At 40.3% G+C, this 22,642-nt stretch overlaps 1 protein-coding gene across 4 annotated transcripts in view; it reads left to right on the forward strand.

Moving 5' to 3' along the window:
* Positions 1 to 22,642, forward strand: part of sh3gl3a (SH3-domain GRB2-like 3a) — a 35,898-nt gene that overhangs the window by 5,244 nt on the left and 8,012 nt on the right. For 3 of the 4 annotated variants that reach the window (XM_084041991.1, XM_084041993.1, XM_084041992.1), the window contains exons 2-6: positions 16,278 to 16,346; positions 17,520 to 17,592; positions 18,020 to 18,163; positions 20,277 to 20,410; positions 21,505 to 21,663. In XM_084041991.1, coding sequence (XP_083898117.1) covers positions 16,278 to 16,346; positions 17,520 to 17,592; positions 18,020 to 18,163; positions 20,277 to 20,410; positions 21,505 to 21,663 — 579 coding nt within the window. Of the gene's footprint in view, positions 1 to 16,274; positions 16,347 to 17,519; positions 17,593 to 18,019; positions 18,164 to 20,276; positions 20,411 to 21,504; positions 21,664 to 22,642 lie in introns of those variants that run through there. The other variant, XM_084041994.1, reaches the window with a different exon arrangement.

Below are 22,642 nucleotides of genomic sequence, written 5' to 3' on the forward strand. Positions count from 1 at the left end.
ATCGTTGTGTAACACTGCTTGGCCATTATCTGTCTGTCACAACAGGATGAGACAATATTTAGTACACACAGTAAAATCCTCAGCGTTAATTTAACTCTGATATTGTCCATTTGGTTACATTTGTACACTCTGAAAAATTATCACTGAGGATTTTACAGTGTAGAGATGTTCAGGTACAGCTGTTGTTACTAAATATTTTACTAGCTTTGGGATAAAATAGCACAATGCGGGCGAAATTTGGCAATTTTTAAATATGAAAATGAAGAAAACATTTTGCCAATTCAAAAATGGAATATCAAGAGCAATTTTCCCAAATTGTAAATCGTTGCAGACATCTCTAATAGAGAAAGATTTAGTAATAATATTACTAAATCTTTCTCCATTAGAGAAGACATTAGAGAAGACGAAAACAACAGATATTATCTGTTGTTTTTGTCTCTTGTAAAATTATCAAAGTCTCTTGTGGTGTGTAAAAATCAATGCATTGGTCAATCCCGGCAGATAATCTAATGTTTAATTCTAATAAGTATCAGCATTGGCAGCGAGATGGTCGTCTGTACACCCCTGCCTTCCAGCTGTCATTATGATCTGCTGTGCTGCTCGCCCTAAGTGGTCTGACTGACGCCATGATAATTACATCAGCTCTGCCCTCAGCTTGTCAGCCAACTAAACAAATGATGCTAATGGCTAAGTGTGCCCCTGCTCAGGACGAGCCCTTGTAATGAGGCAATTACCTGGGATGCCAGTTGAGCTTGAGCATGAAGAGTTATGACTATTACAGTAATGTCACACTGTCTGATGGTATTTATCGCGGAAAAGATTAATTATAATCTGCCTTCATCTACAATGAATGTCAAAAATTCCGTAATAGTCTTTTATTAGCACAGTCTATGTCCGTAATTACACTAATAGTGTACAGAATGTACAGTTTGTTGTTTACTATGGAATAATCTCATTAACAGAGTTGGTTTATGGAAGCTCTCTTCTATCGTGACCAGATCATTTCACAGCCATGAGACTTGAGGCCTATTTATCTTCCTGAGGAAGAGCAACGGTATGTGGTTTCAAAATCGTCCTTCTGTAGCTGAGGTTACAGCAGCTCAGCAGTCTGGCCATGGTGGTAAAGTGCAGAATGTTGTCTCGTGTTGTCTTTCTGACTGTCTGGTAGACGGCACAGCTTCCTCTTCCCTGCACGCAGTGACATGCGACCATGAAATCGAGAGTTCCACCCACAGCTCAACAAGATGAACAGAGACACACAGACTATGGAAGCTGTTGTTCTAAATAAACAATTGCACAGAGACAGTGCAGGCCATGTGTGTGAATGTGTGTTTACAGTAAATGATGAAAGAAAGGCTCCTTTCATGGCCTTATCTAGCAACCCACTCGTTCCTCATCGCTGTGTCTGTGTTAGTGAGCTGGCTTTGGACCCAGCTTGCTCCTCTATTGACCCGATTAAATCAATGCAGCCGCTAACTTCAGCCAGGTTACATTATTGTTAGTAGATCTGCTCACACATGCTCACTTCTCACACGTTTGCTTGTGGAGCTGAGTCCAGAAAGCGCTTTCGATTATTTGTTTCAAGGTCTGCAGGAATAGAATTCTGGCTATCTTTGTTATGCATGTGTTGTTTAGCCTTGTGTAATCTTGGTGTGTCCAAGGTGATGTCTCTCCTAAGATATTAAGTGTCTGTCTGTCTGTCTGTCTCTCTGTCTCTAAAACCCACTGCTCTTAATAGTTGTGATGGGTAAATGCAGTGGACATACAATACATACAGTGGACATACAATGTGTGCAAAAATACACCAAAGACTGATAAATAATAATAATAATAATAATATTAATAGTACATTATTATTAGTATTATTATGATCTGCCTGTCATGTCTGTTGAGCACTCTACCCCAGACAAAGACAGACATAAAGGCTATGGCTGGGATTGTTTATTCTGTTCATCACAAAATATGCAGCGAGGTTGTTGCTGCACGTCATACACTGTTATCTCTACACATGCTTCACACATTCAGCCTATTGTTGTCGCATGCTTTGGAAAAGTTAACTTTTCCTATTCCTGACTGTTTCCCAGTGTAGGCATATATATGGTTGGACCAGTCCTGGCCGGAACATACTTGACAGCTCTGGTGTCTGACCTAACCCTTTCCCACCCTGGGCGAGCCCACCTCTGTTAAAACAAGCCCCTGTGCAAAACAGCCGGGGGGTCACATTCACTCCAATACTAACTATGTACCTCTTATTGTGCCCATGTGCACATACTAGATAGACATATATCATTGGAACCACATTGACAATGTTAATGTTCCCCCCTGTCCCACCGAGGCTCCAGACACACAGCTCACAGAGATACAACAGTAATAGTTTGGAAGGGGAAGCTGCTGTTTACACCAACTGACCTAGTGGTCACTTTACTCCTCTTGTTTTCACTTTCCATCCTCCACAAGACAAGTTGTCCGTAGGAATTTGTGATTATAAACAACTGACAATGAGTCAGTGCTGTGCACACAAAACAATAGTAATGCATTGTATTTTTCTGTCTGTGACATAACCTTTTGCATTCTTTTCTAACACGTCCATACCTCGGGGGCATGTGCTGCTTGCTGCAAGACAGTGTGAACCACCTGGAAAGCCTCACGACTTGTCCAGACTAATTTCCTGTCCTCTGCATTGTGATTCTCAAGTTTCAAGGTCCTAAGGTCTGTGAGAGCCTGAAACGAAATCCTGTACAGTACATGATTTCATGCAGCCGTTTACACAAATAACTACATGTCCCTGCCAGGTCTGGAACCCGTGCAAGAGATACACAATAGACATGCAACATGCACCAAAGAATGACAAGTCACAACAGCTACTGTTGAAGCCCTGTGTGAGCAGCAGTGTCACCTTTAAAACCGACTGTGTTTGCAGTAGTTTCTGGGGCTTAATATGTTTCATATTTTAACACCGGCCTACTCTTGAATGATGCAAGTTGGGAACGATGCAAGTTGGAATGCATGCCCCACCCAGTTATGCAATACCCTTTACCCGTTGTACCCATTGTCAGAGTACCCATTGTACCCAGAGACCCACTGTCTGTGTCCCTTTTATGCTCATTATGGAGATGTCTGGATGTGTCTGTCTGCCTGTCTCTTTTATGCCTGTAGTGTATATTATGGAGATCTCTGTTTCTGTCTGTCCTTGTGCCCACTAGAGGTTTTGGCCGCTACTGGGCATGCCATATTTGGGTGTAGCTGCAGTTGGGAACTCTATACAGTATATGGTTATATCTGAGTCATAGTGAACTCTATATATGGTTATATCTGAGTCATAGTGACATATCCATACAGTAATCGGCATATTGGTTGGATCAGTGGTTCGGGACAACGGGATCAACAACTGCCGATCCGACCGACTTCACGCCGGGCACTGCACCTCTTCAGGTCCTCTCGTGCGTCGAGTTGGAAGTCGATCGTCAGGCTGTTCTTGAGATGCGTGAAGGACAGATGCACTCGCATGCACCATACACGCACATTTATAGTAGATTTTCCCCTGTTCGAAGCCCACTATGTACAGTAATGGTGGCTCAACATGCTGATTAGGTATGACACATCCATACACCTCTGCCCATACACTGCGTTACAGTGTACAATACAGTGTAATAAATACCATACACTGTATTTACAGGTCAACCAACCCTCCATTTCCCAATAACAGTGGTTCTCAAATTGGGGCCCGGGGACCCCCAGGGGTCCTTGCTTGAAGGGGTTCCAGGGGTCCTGTGCAAAATGAGTTAATATTGCATCAAAATCAGTTTAACGACTTTAACCCTATTTTATACTTCGGAGCTTGTAGATATGCTATTTGAAGATGTTTGAATAATTCAGACATTTTCTTAACACAAATTTCCTCTTTTTGGGGTCCCTGGGAGAGGGTAGCATGGGTCCACCCGGAACCAAATACCCGAGACCCGAACCGAGAACCGAACATTTCCGTGTCCAAAAATATTGACTTGTCCGTCGGGCAGGGTCGGATCGGTTCCAATTCCCACGGGGCTTGGGCGGATCCATTTGAAATGGATAGACCCGTACGGACCCGTGAGGACCCGAGCTTTAAAAAAAAAACTATATATATATATATATATCTCAGGGATTCCGTTAGCCGGTATTTACCGGCCATTGACCGGTAAAATGTTTAATTGGCCGGTAATTATAAACACCACCGGCCACCGTGGCCGGTTGGGAAAATGCTGTTATTAGGCTATTTTATCATTTAAGCCTATTATTAATATTATTATTTGGATAAAGTAGTTGGCTACAACCATTAAAATCATAATCATTTAAAGTTTCTATCATGATCTGACACAATCTTTTCAGATAGGGGTCCAGGGCTGTTGTTGTAGGGCAGTGGTGCTCACACATTTTCATGTACATTGATATGTACATGAAAATGTGTGAGCACCACTGCCCTACAACAACCAGGCCAATGCTGCAGGCGGCCTTCTCTCTCCTGGCTCCCAAGCTGGTGAGTGAAAGTCATCCTCCTCTGCACAGCCAGGGTTCAATGTACACTCTAGCATTAATGTTTTATTTTAGTGTCTGCACTTCTTGCTTGTTTACTATTTTACAACTCAGGAACGATGCTTGCGAAGTTGGGAATGCATGCCCCACACGCTTATGCAATAAGCGGGTAATAATGGGTACCCGTTGTCAGAGTACCAATTGTACCTGTCTGTCTGTGTCTCTTTTATGCCCATATATGGAGATCCCTGTATCTGTCTGTCATTGTCCTTTTTTATACCCACTTATCATCAGATCCCTGATGTCATCAGTATATGCCCATATAAGGTCATGCCCATTTTCCAAGTTAATTTGTAGCACATCTTTGTTCTGTTAGCATTCTAATACCTTGGCCAGTAATCGGCATGAAGCCTTTGCACGCACACTCCCTGTAGGCCAAAGAAAATGTTAGCGGTAGATTCCTTGGATCATGACACGTACAAGCCACGCTCAGTTCCGTGTGAAAAGATGAGGAGGGTCTTATTGCAGATCTGGCAGAAAATGTTGCCTCAATTTTGTCAGTAATGAAGAAAAAGATGGATTATTCTGTGTATAGCATTTTGTTCTGATAAGCCATCATCTTAACAAGGCTAATGACTTTAACAGTTTGAGTTATTTGCTGTACTTTAATGCCAACAAAAGAGTTTGTTGTAATTTAGTTTTCAAGAGAGCTTGTTTTAACCATCCTCTCTTACTGTTTGTTTGTTTGATTGATTGATTGATTGAATACTTTCAACAGTTTGCAACAAGTACAGCGGTACAGTTACAATAATGCTAAAAAAAAAGGATAACACAAAAAGCCCTGAGGCCTTGTTTCCATTGTGGTCCTGTGTTTTCAATTTATCAAGACATATAGACATATAATACTGTACAAGAGATCATCAATACTAGGAGCAGTAAAAGTATATTTCCACAAAAACTGTGGGGTGTAATTTCTTTTGACAAACTGGAACACTTGTCTAGGTCCAGTTGCAAATTGAAGACCGGTGCTCTTGTATGGCGCTTTTGAAGGAGGATAGGGAGTCACACTTTTTGATGGCTGTTGGTAGGGCATTCCACATTTTCATGGCAACGAATTCTACTATTCTCCCTGCGTCTGTCCTATCCTTGAAATATATTACATAAGTGAAAGCTAAAGAAGGTCTGTCTTTGTTGTTTTGTTTTTTAGTTTGTTTAGACTAATTAATAAGGTGTGGCAACTACATGAAGACATTGTGTTTGAAGGTGTGTATGTGTACAGTACGTGCGTAAATGTTTCTCTGTGTGCTGCAGAGGAAGGAACAGCAGCAGTGTGTAACCTCCCCTCTGCTCCCAGCTGTCTCTAAAGCATTGTGTGTTCAGGCTACAGGAAAAGCTCTCACAGCAACAGGAGAAAGCAACACGATCTACTGACAGTTTCACACAATCAAAGAAATGATTGTAATTGGACGCACAATGGCGATATATCTCACTGACAGTGACTTTGATATGTGCACCTTCAAAGAAACATTACAAACTACAGGCCTATATCCTAAAGTGATGGGTTCTCAATCTCAGCTCATCAGAGAGTCCCTGTGTGTTCAATGCCAGACAGCCTGAGCCGTCGTTTCACTTTCAAAGTGATAGTCCTGGCATTCTCTCATTCTCTCAGTTCACTGCTTAGGGTAATTGCATCTCTATAAAGTGTAGATTAGATGGCATCAGTCTGGATTAACCCATTAAGACCTACTGAAGATCTAATGTCTTCTAAGTTCCAACAGTTTTCTAAAAAACGCATGTTGCTATATCAGTGGTTCTCAAACTTTTTCATAATTGTCAAGGACCCCCAAAATGATATGTATTTGGCCGCGGACCCCCCCCCCATCTCAAAATATGTTGTTTCAGGGAGCCTCAGAAGCAACGATTGGAGTATTTAAAAAAAAAATACTATATTCAAAGATTTGCACACATTTTCATTTTTTAACAGCCAAAGTGTAAAATAATGCTTTTTAGCTCAAAATCTAAAAAAGACACCGATGCTTTCCCGGTCTTAATCGGTTAAGAGCAGGGTACCACCACCAGCCTTGTCATCTGCACCAGTGCTAACACCAGTCATTTGCTGGTTCCAGCTGTCACCTGCTGCTGTTACTAATGTCCTCCGCAAACCACCCCACCCACCCACCCATGGAGCATGTCGCTGTCCCATGCTACACAGCTGTTTTTCCTGTCCTCGTTTCCATCTCTCATTCATAATGCTCCCTCCTTTGCTTTCTCTCTGTCTCATCCAAGCAAGTCAAACATTATCGTGTACATGTAATTTGTGAACAACGCGCCATGATGTCATCTGGGAAAGTCTCTGTGACGGCATTACCGTAAATCATTAATGTAGGAAGGAAGTTATTTGCTGCCTAATATGTGTTTCACCCGCTGACAGAAGACTCACCCACTCTGCTGTTCTTGAACGACACTGGCAGACATGTTGGGATGTAATTTATTTCCCCAGTCTGAGAGGTGGCTAATTTCACCCAGGCTGTGACCCACATGGTGGCTACAATACAATACTGATTGGCATAACACTCACAGAGAACAAAGACTGGGTACTATTCCCAGGATTGGGGCAACACGCACGCACGCACGCACGCGCACGCGCACACACACACGCACACGCACACGCACACGCACACGCACACGCACACACACACACACACACACACACACACACACACACACACACACACACACACACACACACACACACACACACACACACACACACACACACACACACACACACACACACACACACACACACACACACACACACACACACACACACACACACACACACACACACACACACACACACATTGATCTGTGATAATAGGATGAGGCCAGCAGGGCTGCCCTGGCATGTGCCACTCTTTTTTTGGGGCTTGCAGAGTGGCATTTGGGAAAGTTGGCACAACTGTTGGTGACAGAGGCCCACTATCTAATCTTTGAAATAGTAATTCTAATATATCTTATTTTTATTTCAAGGGTCATGTGCAGGTTCATATGCAAGGTTCAAGGTTCATGTGCAGTAAAATACTAACCCAACAAACACAGACATTTACAAATGACAGGACAGACAGACCTTTATTGATCCCTGTGTGGAAATGCAGGTGTCATAGCAGTAACATACTGTATGTAGTAACATAAAATATGTAATAAAATAAAAATGTAACATAAAAATAGAAGGCGTGTCTGGCCTAATAAAAGGCTGCACACTTACAGGGTTTGGCCCTGTAAGCCAGTGTGCAGACTTTAATTTGTAATTGGCCTGTGTTTTCGTTGGTCCTGCACCTACCCTCCAGTGGATGTGCCAGCTCTGTTGTCTTTTAAAAGGATCTCTGGATTAGAATTGCCCTCTATAATAAAAAATTAAAGCACCTTAAATATTTGCTTCATTTTCGAAATATTGTTGTGATGCTCATTTTAACCTTAGGAAGTTTAGGTTAAGTACAATTGTTTATTGCTGGACCACACATGGACAAATTACATCGTCAACTTGCGACAGGCGTTGTCCCCCTTGAGTAAAAGATGAACTATTTCTAAAATAAATACAATATTTGAGGTGTTTTTAATTTGAGTTACAGAGGGCGATTATATTTAAGGCTTTTTAGCCAGGGATCATTTTATAGTCTGCCCTAGCCATCTGCACAAGGACTTACATGTTAGCATGATGTATAAAGTAAATGGATATACATATAGACATAAGTGTAATGTACAATTGTACAACGATTGATATTTTCTCCTGTAGAAGTCACACGTATGTGCAATCAGTCAAATTTGAAGAAAAACATGTTTAATTTGCAACGCCATGGAGAAATACTTCACTATCCACACACAATCCTAATTGTGCATTTATTTCAGTGATTACAGTTTACTTTTTTAAGCCCAATGCACCACTGCTCATACTGTAGTGCAGGGGTTTTTCAGGCTTAGCTGAGAGAGAGATGAAGGAGGGAACTCCACTACATAACATAAGAGGCTTGTTCACCATATTGTTGACCTGAAAGATTTGAGACTAGTTTGGAAGTATTCCACAGGTTTTTCTTGTGGAATACTGTGACTATGCATGGGCAGCGTTGATGGCTTCCTAGATTAATTGCACAAGTGCAGCACAACACTATCATCAGGCTTGTGTAAATAATGTTTTTTTCTTTCTTTTAGTTTAGTTTGTTTCCACATTATGTTTGATCGTGTTAATGTGTATTTTCAGACATTTCTTTTTTGTTTGTTTTTTTAAATAAAGAATACATTTTTTTTTCTATCACACAAACATATGTGTAACCCTGAGGACCCCCTAGGGGTGCCGGACCCCCTGTTGAAGACCTCTGCTGTAGTGCCACCTGTGTGATCCCTGCATGCACACATGCACACACACAGATACAGAGAGAGTCACTGCTGCTTCCTGCCCCCCGCAACCTCCATCATCCTTTGTCTTTGCCAGAATGCTGTTGTCCATTGTTCAACAGATCCAGTCACACTGCTTACATAAGGCCAGGCTGGTGGCCTGCTGGTTGTATTCAGTCAGTGACTCCAGTAGTGCTGTCGTCACTGTGACGATATGCTGTGTTAGAGGTGATGATCATTTATCTTCCTCACGCTGATGCATCCCCAGACAACGGTTCAACGTTGCGTACTTGTCACCAATGGGGACATTCTTTTAAATGTCCGCTGCAATTGAATTGGTGCACATTTGATGATTCAAGTTCAAACAAAGCTATATCAGTTTGAGCTTTACAGTACACTGCAGTTACATACTTTGGCCCAGTGAGAGAATCTGTTTGTGAAGATTTGGACACAAGAATATACTGTGTGGGTAAATAAAGAGTTTCAGCTGAAACGGCAAACGTGTCCATCTGAGGTCTCACGTGCTGATGAGAAGGGTCAGTTTGTTTTGTTTCAGCAATGTCGTTGTCATTGTTGTGAACCAGAGAAGTTGTGGACTAGAGAATAGGCTCTTGTCTTCACTATACATGCGGCATGCCTGCCATGCCTCCCCTTCTGCTTATAATACACCCAACTTCAGCTGGCTTATCAGTATACTATTGATATTATGACACTAGATATTGTCTGGAATTTTGGTTATTGTTATTTTGTAGCTTAATAGCCTTTGCAAAAAGAAAATGTAATTAGTATAATGTTTTAATTGATTTTTCTCCTCAAAAACGATTATTCTTATAATCAATTATTCTGACCCATCCCTACCTGCCCTGTTGTCTTGTTTAAAATATATAATATATCCCATAATATAATATAATAAAAGATTGTTATACGAGTAAAATTCCTTTGTTGACCTGTAACTAGTTGTGATGTGAGTGGGAGGAAGAGGAGGAGGAGGATGATGATGACGACATAGTGTTGCTGCCCGCAACCTGACTCAGAGGCTATTCCCAGTTTTGATTGATATAGCCTGTTGTGATCTACATCATAATTACTGATTATTTGAATAGTAAAGACATTTATTTGCATTTATTCCACACTAACCCTGTTATCTCAGTGATAAATGGACCACAATTGCGAATACATCATTATACTGTTATAACAATGAATGATTAACACTACTCCACGAGGCACTCCACTAGATTGCGGAACACATCCTGAGTTATTTTTGAGCATTTCAGTATACCTCTGACATAGACATTATGTTCACGTTATCTTGGAAAATGGGAGTTGAAAATAACAGTAGTTCTGACCTCTTCTGAGTGAATTAACTGAAATGAACTATCCACTGTTCCTATGACGCAAGCTAGTTGCGACCGTAGGTCGCACTTACTACAGAAAGCTGCTCCAGGTGTCCGTCCGTCACTCCGTCACTCCGTCACACACGTCACACTTTTGCCCTGCTCATATCTCCGCACCCATTGCCCCGATCCATGCCACATTTTGCACACACACTCCTTACCTGCCAAACTACACCCTCCAAGGACCCCCGGAGCTCCAGGGACCCCCAGCTGCCTCGGGGACCCCCAAGGGTAAAAAATGAGCACATGTGGACAAATTACCAAATGACCACCCCAACGGGGCTGCTCACGGGGCATTCCCGGGGACCACCCACTCCTGGTGCTCCAGAACGGATGCAAAAGTGGTGGTGCCCCCAGTGGAGGACCCCCTGCCACTGCAGCTCACATAAAATGCCGTAACTCGCATTCACTCTGTTACCCATTTGCAACAGCTACACATTACACGTTTTCTGCCCACATAAACGCCACCATGTCACAGCTAACCCCACATTTAGACCACCAAACAAAACTATCCATTGCCCACACAACTAGGAACCAATCGCCGTTACAGCCCTCTTCTGTATACATGTGACCTACGGTCGCTTATCTCCCGATTAGGGAGTCTTACTGGTAGTACTAGTGACACATTTATTTAAAAAATGTTATCTTCAGAGAGTATTTCTGAAGCCAACGTCATAGTACAGTGTAATTCACATTCAGACTCCTGTTATAAATGATACTCTATTCAAAACAACCAGCAAAGAGTTGGCAATATTGTTTGATTGTAAATGACACGAGATATTAGTGTTGGATTTGCTAAAGTTACAATCCAGGACTCATTTTAATTAATACAACTTTATCTTAACAATTCTGTATGGTAGATTATGTTAAGTCAATATAGCAGCTAGAACATCTGTAGTAGTTGTTGGTCTCCCTGCTCTTCCACTGAGAAATTACACCCTGATGTCAGGTAGGACACCGACTGATTGACAATGTAAATAAAGTTATATGAAGCAGACGGCGTACCAGATTGGACACTAGGTACATATCATGTATTATAGACGGATTTCCACGCAACGTCATCACAGAGCAGAATGCGCAATCTGCGCATGCTCGGGGGAAACGAATTGTTGCGCCGTTCACTCTGTTGTTATGTTCGGGAGTTAGATAGCCATAATTCTGCTATTATAGGCATAATAGGCATAATGCTGCTATTATATACAAACAGATCCAACTTCCGACAAATCATTTTTATTGAGTAAACAAGGTATTACAAACTGCATAATTTAATCTACTTTCATTAAACCCGGTGAAGATCATTTCTTTTATGAATGGACATTTGACCAGAGCTGCTGTGGGTAATGGCGCCCTCTATAGGCTTCCCCCTCCTCTGCGCGGTCATATCCTCTCATGTTTACTAACAGGAAACCTGTCTATAGACTTAATATGTCTGTTTACTTATTCCAAGCCAGCGACTTGCGCTAGCATGGATAATGAAATATAATTTGTGGATTAACAAACAAGGCTTTAGCTTCACTGTAAAGACCAGACATTGATGATGTAAAATCATGCTTCTATTCTGGTTTGATTGCCTGCTGCTGTCACTTCCCAGGGCACTTTCTACTGTAACTGCTGTTGATTGCTAATTGGTCTGCTTTTAGCAGAGGTGTCTCTCTCTGTTGGGAAGCCTATCAACACATCTACTCTATATTTAAAACCTTGTGTCACTGCCAAGAAGATTATTATAGTTTTGTATTCCTTAGTTTTTACTTTTATTTATTTATCTATCAATTCTGTTTAGTTTAATGTAGATTCAGTTCAAGTGGGTTTGTTTCATTTTTGTTTAAAAAAAAAGTTGTTTTAGTTTCATTCTTTTCACTATTGGTTTCTGTTTTCTTTTTATATTATGGGGGTTATTTGTCAGGGGCAAGACTTAACAAGTTCAGAAGGTATTGTGTAATACAAACACAACTATTTGTGAAGGCAGTTGATTCACAGTCATGCAGACGTTCCAGTCTCAATCTAGGCACCAATGCCTCCTCATATTATCTGTGTTGACAAATGTGACCAGTCTAAAACTAAAGATGTTTTCTATATATTTCTTTTATTTTATTTAGTTGTCTTTTTTCTAAGGTCTAGTTGTTATTTTTTGAATTCAGTTAACTAAAATGGCTACTTTAACGGCTCCTCAGGAAACTGAGGGGCTTCAATGCTAGTAAACACACCCATGATGATGACCCCCACCCCTTTAGGCAGGAGACTCAGGGTTCTATTAGCCAAGACAAAGGGGTACAAGAAAGCATTTTGGAAAAGCATTTTGGCTCTCTGCTGAGGCTTTGTTTGATATAATTGTGTTGTTTGAGCCACCAATGTTCGCATTGGTGGCTCTCCTCCGGCGATGTTTGGCTAGAAAATCTTGAAGGCAAGAACTGCCAAAATGAACTTCGATAAGAGAATTTGTTTGTTTGTTTTTTCTGCAACAAATTTCCCTAAAAGTTGTTGCCTACTTTTTGATTTGTAATGGATTGAGCATAAGTAATAAATCATTAGTTGCCAAATTCTGAATACTGATCTATAAACTGTTACAGGTAGGGGTGTGCCGATATATCGTCCCGCGATATATCGCGATACGTTTTCGGGACGATATGTATCGTTTTGGAAAAAAAAAATATCGTTTTGGAAAAAAAAAAAAAAAAACTTTTTTTTTTTTTTTTTTTTTTTTACAATCATAATAATCAGGCATGCAAACGGCCCCGAAGTGAAAAGAGTGACAACATGTTTTTTTTTCGGGTCAGGTGTCATACTATTTGGATTCAAAACGGCTATTGTAGCTGAAAAGCTACAAGTTTGCATGTCTGAATAATGCAAAAACAGAATTGTTTGTTTGCATTTTCTTTTTTTCTCCTCCATATATTTTCATAATAAAAAAAGTGCGTATCGTATCGTATCGAAATCGTATCGAAGTTGTGAGCCAAATATCGTATCGTATCGTTTCGTGAAATTAGTGTATCGGCACACCCCTAGTTACAGGATGAGTTTGTAAGAGTTTGTAGATGTATGTTATTGCCAAGACTTCCATACTACATTTTTCACAGATATATTATATCTGGGGGGGGGGGCAAGACCGAGTCGCTTCCTTGACATTTCCTTGTCATTGTGTTGAGGAAGGTGAAGGCTACCAGTATTTCCTCTGTTATACAGTCTTTCATAGTTCCTCAGCTTTGCATGACTTTAGCTACTGTAATCGTATTACGATTGGTTCAATGTGTTTCCTGTTCTACTGTATTACTATGCACTAGGTGCCCAGTGACACCCTGCTGGATAATTGTTGCAAGCAGTCAGTCAGTATCAGCCTAGCTGCAATGGTTCTAAAATGTTTTGGGCTCAGGGCACCCCAGAATGTCTTTCGTCCACAGCACCCCATAATTGTTACTTTTCCACTCTAGCACCTTGTATTCATGGCATATATTACTACTTTACCATTTTACTTAACAGTATGATAGGCCCTAATTAGTGTCACTGTAATGATTATTTCTGATTGATTGATGTACTTTATTTAGTATGACATGAGAAACAGTACATGGAAGTACAATTCACAATACAAGGTCTACTAAACTGGATAACTCGTGAAAGAACTGAGCTTGTTTAAAATGAGTTCCCATGCACACAAATCATGATGTGCACACAAATCATGATTATTACTACTCATGTAATTATTGTAAGATGATGATGGTGACCACAACATTCAAATGAACACACATCATTTTGTGATATCTCTTAAAGTTTCAATGTCCTTTGGACTTGTATCCTGGATGGCTGAGAGACTTGATCGAATATCTGTTCTGTTAGGAGTGATTGAAAATAACTGTGTACTTGATGTTTAAACTCAGTGACTGAGTTGCACTCAGAAATAAAAGTGCGACCCCCCCCTGTTTTTGACAGTTTATTAGGGGGTGGGGTGGGGGTCCAACATAATCATGCCACAAGTGCCTATGACCACTTATTGTCTCCGCCAGGCCGAAAGGCATGGCGAGAGAGTATGTTTTCCACCCCGTCCGTCCGTCCGTGTGTCCGTGTGTGTGTGTGTCCGTCCGTCCGTCTGTGACCAGCTAATCTCCGGCACCGTTGTCTTGATCGCAGCGAAACTGTGCACACACACTCCCTGGATGCCAATTCAGAACCTTTGCCCAAAATCTTTCTCATGGGCCTTTTATAGCGCCACCAGGAGGCCGATTTGTGCAAAGCATATTTTTTGACAGTACTCCTACAGATTTTGTCCAAAAATTACGCAAATCGGTACACAGTATCTCTATAGTCATTAAACGAAACTGGTCTTTCAGATTTCTCATATTCCATCCTGATTGGCTAAAAAAATGTCTTCCAAAGTTTGCAGGAGTACTCCGTTTTGAACAAAATGCCTCAAATCATGAATACAGCATGCACTTTCCGTGAAATTGTGCACGCACATTCCCATTAGGCCGAGGAAGAACTACCATTTGAAATATTTCAAATCAGCCTCATGGTGGCGCTATAACAGGCCGATTCTTGTTTTTACCTATAATTGCACCGATCTGTGTAAAACTTTGTATGCACACTCCCTAGAGGTCAAGGAAAAACCCTTGCCCTGCATTTTTCACATCTGCCTTTTATAGCGCCACCAGGAGGCCGACTTATATAAAACACATTATTTTATACTACTCCTTCCAATTTTATCCACATTTCACACAAATCGGTACACATGATCTCTATAGTCATGTGATCACGACGGATGTGTTTGATTTTTCATATTCCATACTGATTGGCTAAGATTGACATCTAAAGTTTGCATTATTGGCTTGTTTTGAACAAAATTCCGCAAATCATGAACGCACCGTCCAATTGCGCTCAAACTTTGCACGCACATTCACACTATGTTGAGGAACAAATGCCACCCTTTTAACATTGGCCTGTTATAGCGCCACCAACAGGTCTAATTTAGCAAAACACATGTTTTTAACAAAATGCCTCAAATCATGAATGCAGTCAGTGTCCGATTGTCTTGCAAGGCCTAAGAAGAAATGGCACCCTTTTCACGTTGGCCTATTATAGCGCCACCAGGAGGCCACAATAGCCCACCTGACCTGGCGGAGACTTGTGCTCCGAGGAGCACTTTTTCTAGTTTTCTAATGAAATCTGTTAGATCGAGCAGGCCGGAATCAGTGGAATGAGATATAATTTCTAGTTGTAAACTCACTGACTGGCCACAAATTCAACTAGACTAGTCGTCTAGTTTGTTCTAGGTAACAGGAGGACTAGCCTAGTTTCTTAGAATTGGCCCACTGTTATTATGCAATGCATATAATCTTAATCCTTGTTAAACCTGCCAAAGAATTGCCTCGTTTGACACACTTTGTACAAGCGCACGGTTAGTGATATTGCCTTTGGAGTAACAGTTGCTTTGCATATTCCTGGTTCGTGACAAAAGATATACAATACCTATGGTGCTTCTTTCTTGTTGTGCTTTGAGAAGTAGGAAAAGATTGCATAGAATTAAGATTTCCAAGGGCTGCCTTGTCATCTGTCTAAATGCTTAAGAAATTATGAATGAAATGACACACAATGCAGTTTTTATATTTTGACAGGAGAAAGAACAGATTTGATTTTAATGACAGGTTTAAATGTAATCCATTTACATCATACTAGAGACACACATGTACAGTACAGTGCACAGGCTCATAACAGCTGTGGAGGGCGCTGTAGATTTATCAATATAAATGTGACTATGCATGTTATCTCAATTTCTCACAAATATGAGTCAGTGTCTGCATATCGGTGATAACCACATCGGGAAAACAATTGGGGAAAATTTTGTTACTAAACAAAATGGTGAAAATAGCAGATCTAGGGTCTCTTAACAGGGAGAATGTGTTAAGTGGTCAGTTTGGTGAGCCGCGAAGGTTTGGGAACCGTTGCTCTAACCCCCACCTATCTGTTTCTCTCTCTACCCTCTGCTCTGATGTCCAGATGTGGAGTGAGAAGATAAGTGGGACTGAAGGGACAAAGCTGGATGAAGACTTCTTGGAGATGGACAGGGTGAGTATTACCGTGAGGCCTCACACCTGATCTATATGTCGTGCTGTAATGTAATATGTTGTGAACTTGTAGATAGGATATTTTTGGTGTGTGGCAAAGGCTTGGAAACAAGTATAAATCTGGTATTACATTCACAATGAGCAAGCTCCAAGGATAATGTGACTCATTATCATGGTGTTTTTATGTTAACTCTTTCACTACCAAAATAGATAAATAAATAACCCAGTGCCAGCGATGTTTCGATTTTCTTACCTTTTCAAGTAGTCACAGAATATTTATCTTTAGTATGATCGATCCCCTGATGATTGGTAATCACGGGGGCTTTCACTGTGCTTCCACGGGGAAAAGAATATGTCATCGCGACTGCCCGTTCGCTTGTTATAGGCCTTTGAAAATATCATGTCTCGTCAAAAATACGGGGAAAAAAAAAAACGCAAGATACAGCTGTTTCCCCAAATACGCTAACCAGGAACAGGAAGTGGATGGAGCAGTAGATCTTGTGATCACGTGATCTCCTAGTTCTCTCTGTGTCTGAGCCTGAAATGGTGGCTCATAGGTTGCGGAACAGCGCCATCTGGTGGAAAACCACTGAAAACTAATTATTCGTAAAAATCGTCTTTGGCAGTCTGAGCATTTGGAAAAAAAGTTGTAAAAGTAGTCCTTGGCAGTGAAAGAGTTTCCCAGATTTGCTTAAGGGCTACAGTAAAGTTTGACATAATATTTCAAGCTTTAAACATAAAATATTATGTCCAAGTCTGACATAACAGAGGATTCAGGCCAGGGACAAATGTCTGATTGTATCAATTGTTGAGTTTGGGTCAGGTTGGGATGCATCATTGAGATAAAACCATGGCAAAAATATAAATGAGAATTACTGTTATGAGAATTGTTTCAGGTTCTATGTTATGCTTTCAAAACCTGAACTTGTTTTGTGTTGGGAAAGAAATGTTTTCGATTTAGAACAGCGCATTCTTGATTTTTCAGACATGTGGCAAGCTCTTATACATTTTGTTCTAACCAGGGACAAATACATTCCCAAGAGACTACTCTGGATGTTCATATTCTTTGTTCAGGGGAAGAATGATGAGAGTGTGAAAACATCATGTGGTATTTAAACACTGACAATGGCAGTGCCACTGTTTTTCATGACTTTCTTGTCTTGTTTTCTGCTAGAAAATTGAGGTGACCAACAAGTCGGTGTTTGAACTCTTGTCCAAAACAACAGAATACCTCCAGCCTAACCCAGGTAAAGCATTGGAGTCAAAGCACTCATGCACATCATAGATCCTGTGAGACATTTTTCTTCTTGTTTCACTACCTTGAAAAATAAATTAAACATACTGTCAAATTGACTGTTAGTGCTAGTATTCTGTGATTCTACACTACAGTTTGCAGGTCGGCAAGCTATTCTGCAAGTTTTTATACGGCATACATAGTGTGTGTGTGTGTGTGTGTGTGTGTGTGTGTGTGTGTGTGTGTGTGTGTGTGTGTGTGTGTGTGTGTGTGTGTGTGTGTGTGTGTGTGTGTGTGTGTGTGTGTGTGTGTGTGTGTGTGTGTGTGTGTGTGTGTGTGTGTGGTAAATATATATGTATATATATATATATATATAGTATACACTGTATATGTGTATGCCTTTCTCTCTTTTTGAGTTGAGTTACTGTATTTGGATACAGCCTCCAGAGCCAAGCTTGGTATGCTGAACACAGTGTCTAAGATGCGTGGGCAGGTGAAGACCACTGGCTACCCCCAGCCTGAAGGCCTCCTGGGGGACTGCATGTTGCGCCACGGCCACGAGCTTGGAGAGGACTCTGCTTTCGGTACCACAACACCTCTCACATGCAATGTGTGCTGCTTAGTTGAATAAAATGAACAACATGAAGCATGAACCCTAGCGTCTCTATTCTGGGTTTAGGTGAAAATAGCGGATCTACAAGCAGATCTACGAGCTGGTAGTTTGCATATTTTTGGCAAAGAAATTTGGTGTAGACTGTAGAGGGGAAAAAGGAGGGGACCTAGTAAAGTATAAATATACTGTATATGGATTAAGTGTTTAAATTTAAAATGTTCACAAGTTTCCTTTCCTCTTTTGTGAGGAACAATTATTTATTAGTGTACCCCATAGTGTCTTGTGCTGTATGCCATATTGTATGCCCTGTTACTGTCCGCCCTAGTACTGTCCGCCCATTCTTTACTGTAAGCAGCGTTGTAAATGCATACATAATTGCCAAGTAATTGGACAATTATACTTATAGGACAGTTATACTTGCACAAAGGCATAACTATGTATATGCTTTCACACTCTCTGAGGTCATGTGCAAATGTCATGTGTTATAGTAGTACATACATGTACATACTGTATATGTATTGACATGCATGAACACTTCCCTCCAGTCACAAATCAAACTCACTCATGTGATCTGATTATTAGCCAACTACACAGTAAAATACTGAGTGTTCATTTATCAATTTTCAACTCTTTACGGGTCCATTTGGTTACATTTTTAGAATCAGATTTAAATTAACACTGAGGATTTTACTGTGTACCACTAGCCTGTGTCTGAGGAAGGTCCTAATGTTCTTCCACATAGACCTTTCAGTGCCTTTACACTGCTAGAAAAGCTTGGATCAAGGCATATTTTCTGTCAGCTATTGATTTTTAGCAAACATCATAATAGGAAATAAATATGGGCCAATTTCAAATGTTTAATTATGTTGTCAAGTTTGAAAAGATCTAAAAGCTGCAAATAACCCTCTGCAAAAGGGTTAGCTACAGAATTGTGATGTAGAGGGACGGCGGCAAAGAGCAAAATCTTAACCCAGTGTGATGGATAAGCAGCTGGAATTGATGAGACATAAGTAAGGACACAGTAAGGAAATTTGAACAGATACTGTACGTGGAGCTGGGCTGAGTGTCGGGAAGCAAGATTGTGTGCAATGTAAGCAATATATCTATTCATTAAAAGTACTTTCCCGACACTTTATTTAAACTGAACAAGTATCAGTATGTTTGTCTGAACTACCCCCTCTCTATTCTATTTTTGATTGATTCATTGAATACTTAATAACAGTTTGCAAATAGTATAGTACCACTATAAGCTAGCTAATAACAAATAGTGAAGCATTGCCGCTGAACTAGTGCATTAGATATTCCTAAGCACTTTTAATTCAGTAAAATTTATTATTAAAAGAATGTTTCCTGAAAATGTTCAGCAATGTCTAACTGCAAGCAAAGAAAAGAAAATCACCTCAGACCTTTGGCACAATGCAGAGCTCATCATTACGGCTGCTATGTGACATTGTTTTCTTTTTTAGAAAGTAGTTGCTTTTTAGCCCTTTTTCTCTCCAATGTAGTTGTTATGCCAATTAAGTGTGTTGTCACTGACTCACCTGCCAGTGAGGAGCCCCCACCGGGAGGATGTAGAGTCTTCGTCTTACTCCTCCCGCCCAAAACTCCTTGCTGACAGGTGCCGCCCCAGCCCGTAGGAGTACGTGCAGTGCCATCACCCTCTCCGCCCGGCTTCCCTCTCTGAACACGGGCCAATTGTGTTCATATAGACGCTTGACAAAGCCAGATGCGGAATGGTGGATTTGAACCCACAACCTCCGTGGTGGTGGGCAGGCACTTGACCACTGAGACCTTATTTATCCCTGAAAGGAAATTGGGTGACAAAATATACAAATATATCTGTGTAACACTAGCTAGTGACATCTTGATGCAGATTGGCTCACTAAGGTCTTCAGTTGTAACTCAACTATGACACCTACTGGACATAAGGAATAACATCTGGAATGAACATTAATAGGCTCAATAGATTTGCTATTACCAAACTGAGAAGTTCACTATTAAGACGTGCCCTGTTTCTTCAATATCTCAGGGAAAATGGTGACTGCTGACTCAGCTTTGTGGTTGCCGGTCTCTCCTCTCCTCAGGTGGTGCCCTAGTGGATATGGGTGAGGCCATGAGGCACATGGCTGACGTCAAGGACTCGCTGGACATTAATGTCAAACAGAATTTCATTGACCCTCTGCAGAACCTACAGGACAAGGACCTCAAAGAGATCACGGTAGAATAACCTGAAAGTCATATATGATATTAATTTCTTTATATACAATGTTTAACATGGACAGGTCGCTTATTGTTTGTGAACATAAGTATGTCCCAGACTAAACTAGAAACCATAGCATTAAGACACTTTAGTTTTTATGTTATAATAATGAAGATACAAGCAGTATATCCGTAGACTGTAGCTGATGCATCGATAATTAGATGGCTTCTTTCTATGGTTGTTCTCTTAATGAATGTACCCATAACTTCTGAAATTCACATGGGTAACTCTCTCAATATTTCCCTTTACTGTAATGTAACTGTAATGGTATAATGTTAACTCATTGAGTGCCCAAATTATTGTTATCTATTTCTGGCCATTATGATTTTTATTTTTTTATTTTTTCAAAGTAAAAAAAAAGTGCTTAGGAAGCGAGATACAGCCTTTTTAAGTTATAAGTTAAACAAGGAGTGGATGGAGCTGCAAATCTTCAGATAATGATATCTTGGGTTCTAAAAAAAATATATATATATTTTTTAGTTTTTGTTCTATTTTTTTTTTTAAACACGTTAATGTGTGTAATTTATATTAACCATCTGCATTGATGAGGATCGTTGCTATTTCTATGCCATTGTTGCCCCTTTTTATTTCATGATTATATTTTGATCATTAACATAGTAGATATTTATAACTGTGGCTTTTCAACTTCGATGCTGAAAAGAAGTGATTTATTCTAAAAGAGATATTACACCATTCAAATATTGTGTCGTGACACTTACCCTTTTTACCCATTACACAACAATGCCATATTTGAGAATTCAATTATCTGTATTCGTTCATATTAATATAAGATAAACCATCATTGATTCTTAGAGGGAAATTGAGGTGTTATAGCAGTGACAGCAACAAGGTTGAAACACAAAAGCTACAGGTAAAAATAAAAAAACACAATTTATGCCTTGTGTTTAAAAACGAATATATGTACAGTACAGTCTATAAACAACCAATGTATTAATGAATATACGTATGTCTATCAACACTCAATATGATGAATTAATATCTATCAAATTAATGAATTAACGGATTCGGTTTGTTTTTATCCCTCTGTGCAGCACCACCTGAAGAAGCTGGAGGGTCGTCGATTAGACTTTGACTATAAGAAGAGGCGACAAGGAAAGATTCCAGAGGAAGAGATCCGCCAGGCTGTGGAAAAGTTTGAGGAGAGCAAAGACCTTGCAGAGAGGAGCATGTTCAACTTCCTAGAGAATGATGTGAGTAGACATTTTTCTACTATGGTTACTATTGTAACTACTGTGGCAAGACTACCAATGATGTACAGTACATGGACTATCCGTGCTACATTACACTGTACAACATACATTCAGACACTATACTACAGTAGAATATACAATAGAACGCTCATAGAGTAGTGTACCGTGTCAGGCTGTTGTAAAGGACAGTTATTTCAATGAAGATCTAATTTGGTCACACTGTGCTTACTCTCAAACTGATTAAGTTGTATCTGTCCTGACAGCCAGTAATTTATGATTTATTTTCTTTTTTAGGCTGTAAAAGGTTTGTCAATAATGTTATATTGGATTAGGAGACCTATATTATGAGGTGAAGTCAGTAAGAATGAAAGAAGAAAAGTGTTTACTTATACATACAGTATACATTATAATATATGTACAAAATATTATTTTGTAAGCTACACTCTTCAAATATACTGTACTGTCTGTAATTGAAATGTATTTGGTCAAATTGATTGATCTTTTTGGGAGAAACAGAATTGGTATATCGGTATATTTGGTATATCGGTATATATTGGTGTCACCTTTAGTTGGGGTTAGTTACTTAAGGTATTGTCACTGTACATTTGCACATACTGTATGAGAAATGTGTCCTCTGCATTTAACCCCTCCTAGCTATTAGATTTAACTCTTTAACTGCCAGAGTTAAAACATCGTCTATAGCTGCCCTTGCCAGTGATTTCGAGTGTTTTTACTAACCTTTGAAAAATCAAAGGTTATTATCTTTAATAAATGTTATCCTTCACAACGATCCACCGGGAGATTGCCTCAAAAGCCGTTGGGGGGTCTCGGAGAATCAGGGGGAAAAAAGCTGTCGGGATAATCCGTATCGTTAACCACTGAAAACACCACATGACGAGAATCTCGTCATTGGCGGTGTGAGCCTTGGAGAAAAATGGCGAGAACTCTCGTCATTGGCAGTCAATGAATTAATGTAGCT

The sequence above is a fragment of the Gymnoscopelus microlampas genome (genome assembly GCF_963454915.1).
Source record: "Gymnoscopelus microlampas genome assembly, chromosome: 1".
NCBI classification, from domain to species: domain Eukaryota; kingdom Metazoa; phylum Chordata; class Actinopteri; order Myctophiformes; family Myctophidae; genus Gymnoscopelus; species Gymnoscopelus microlampas.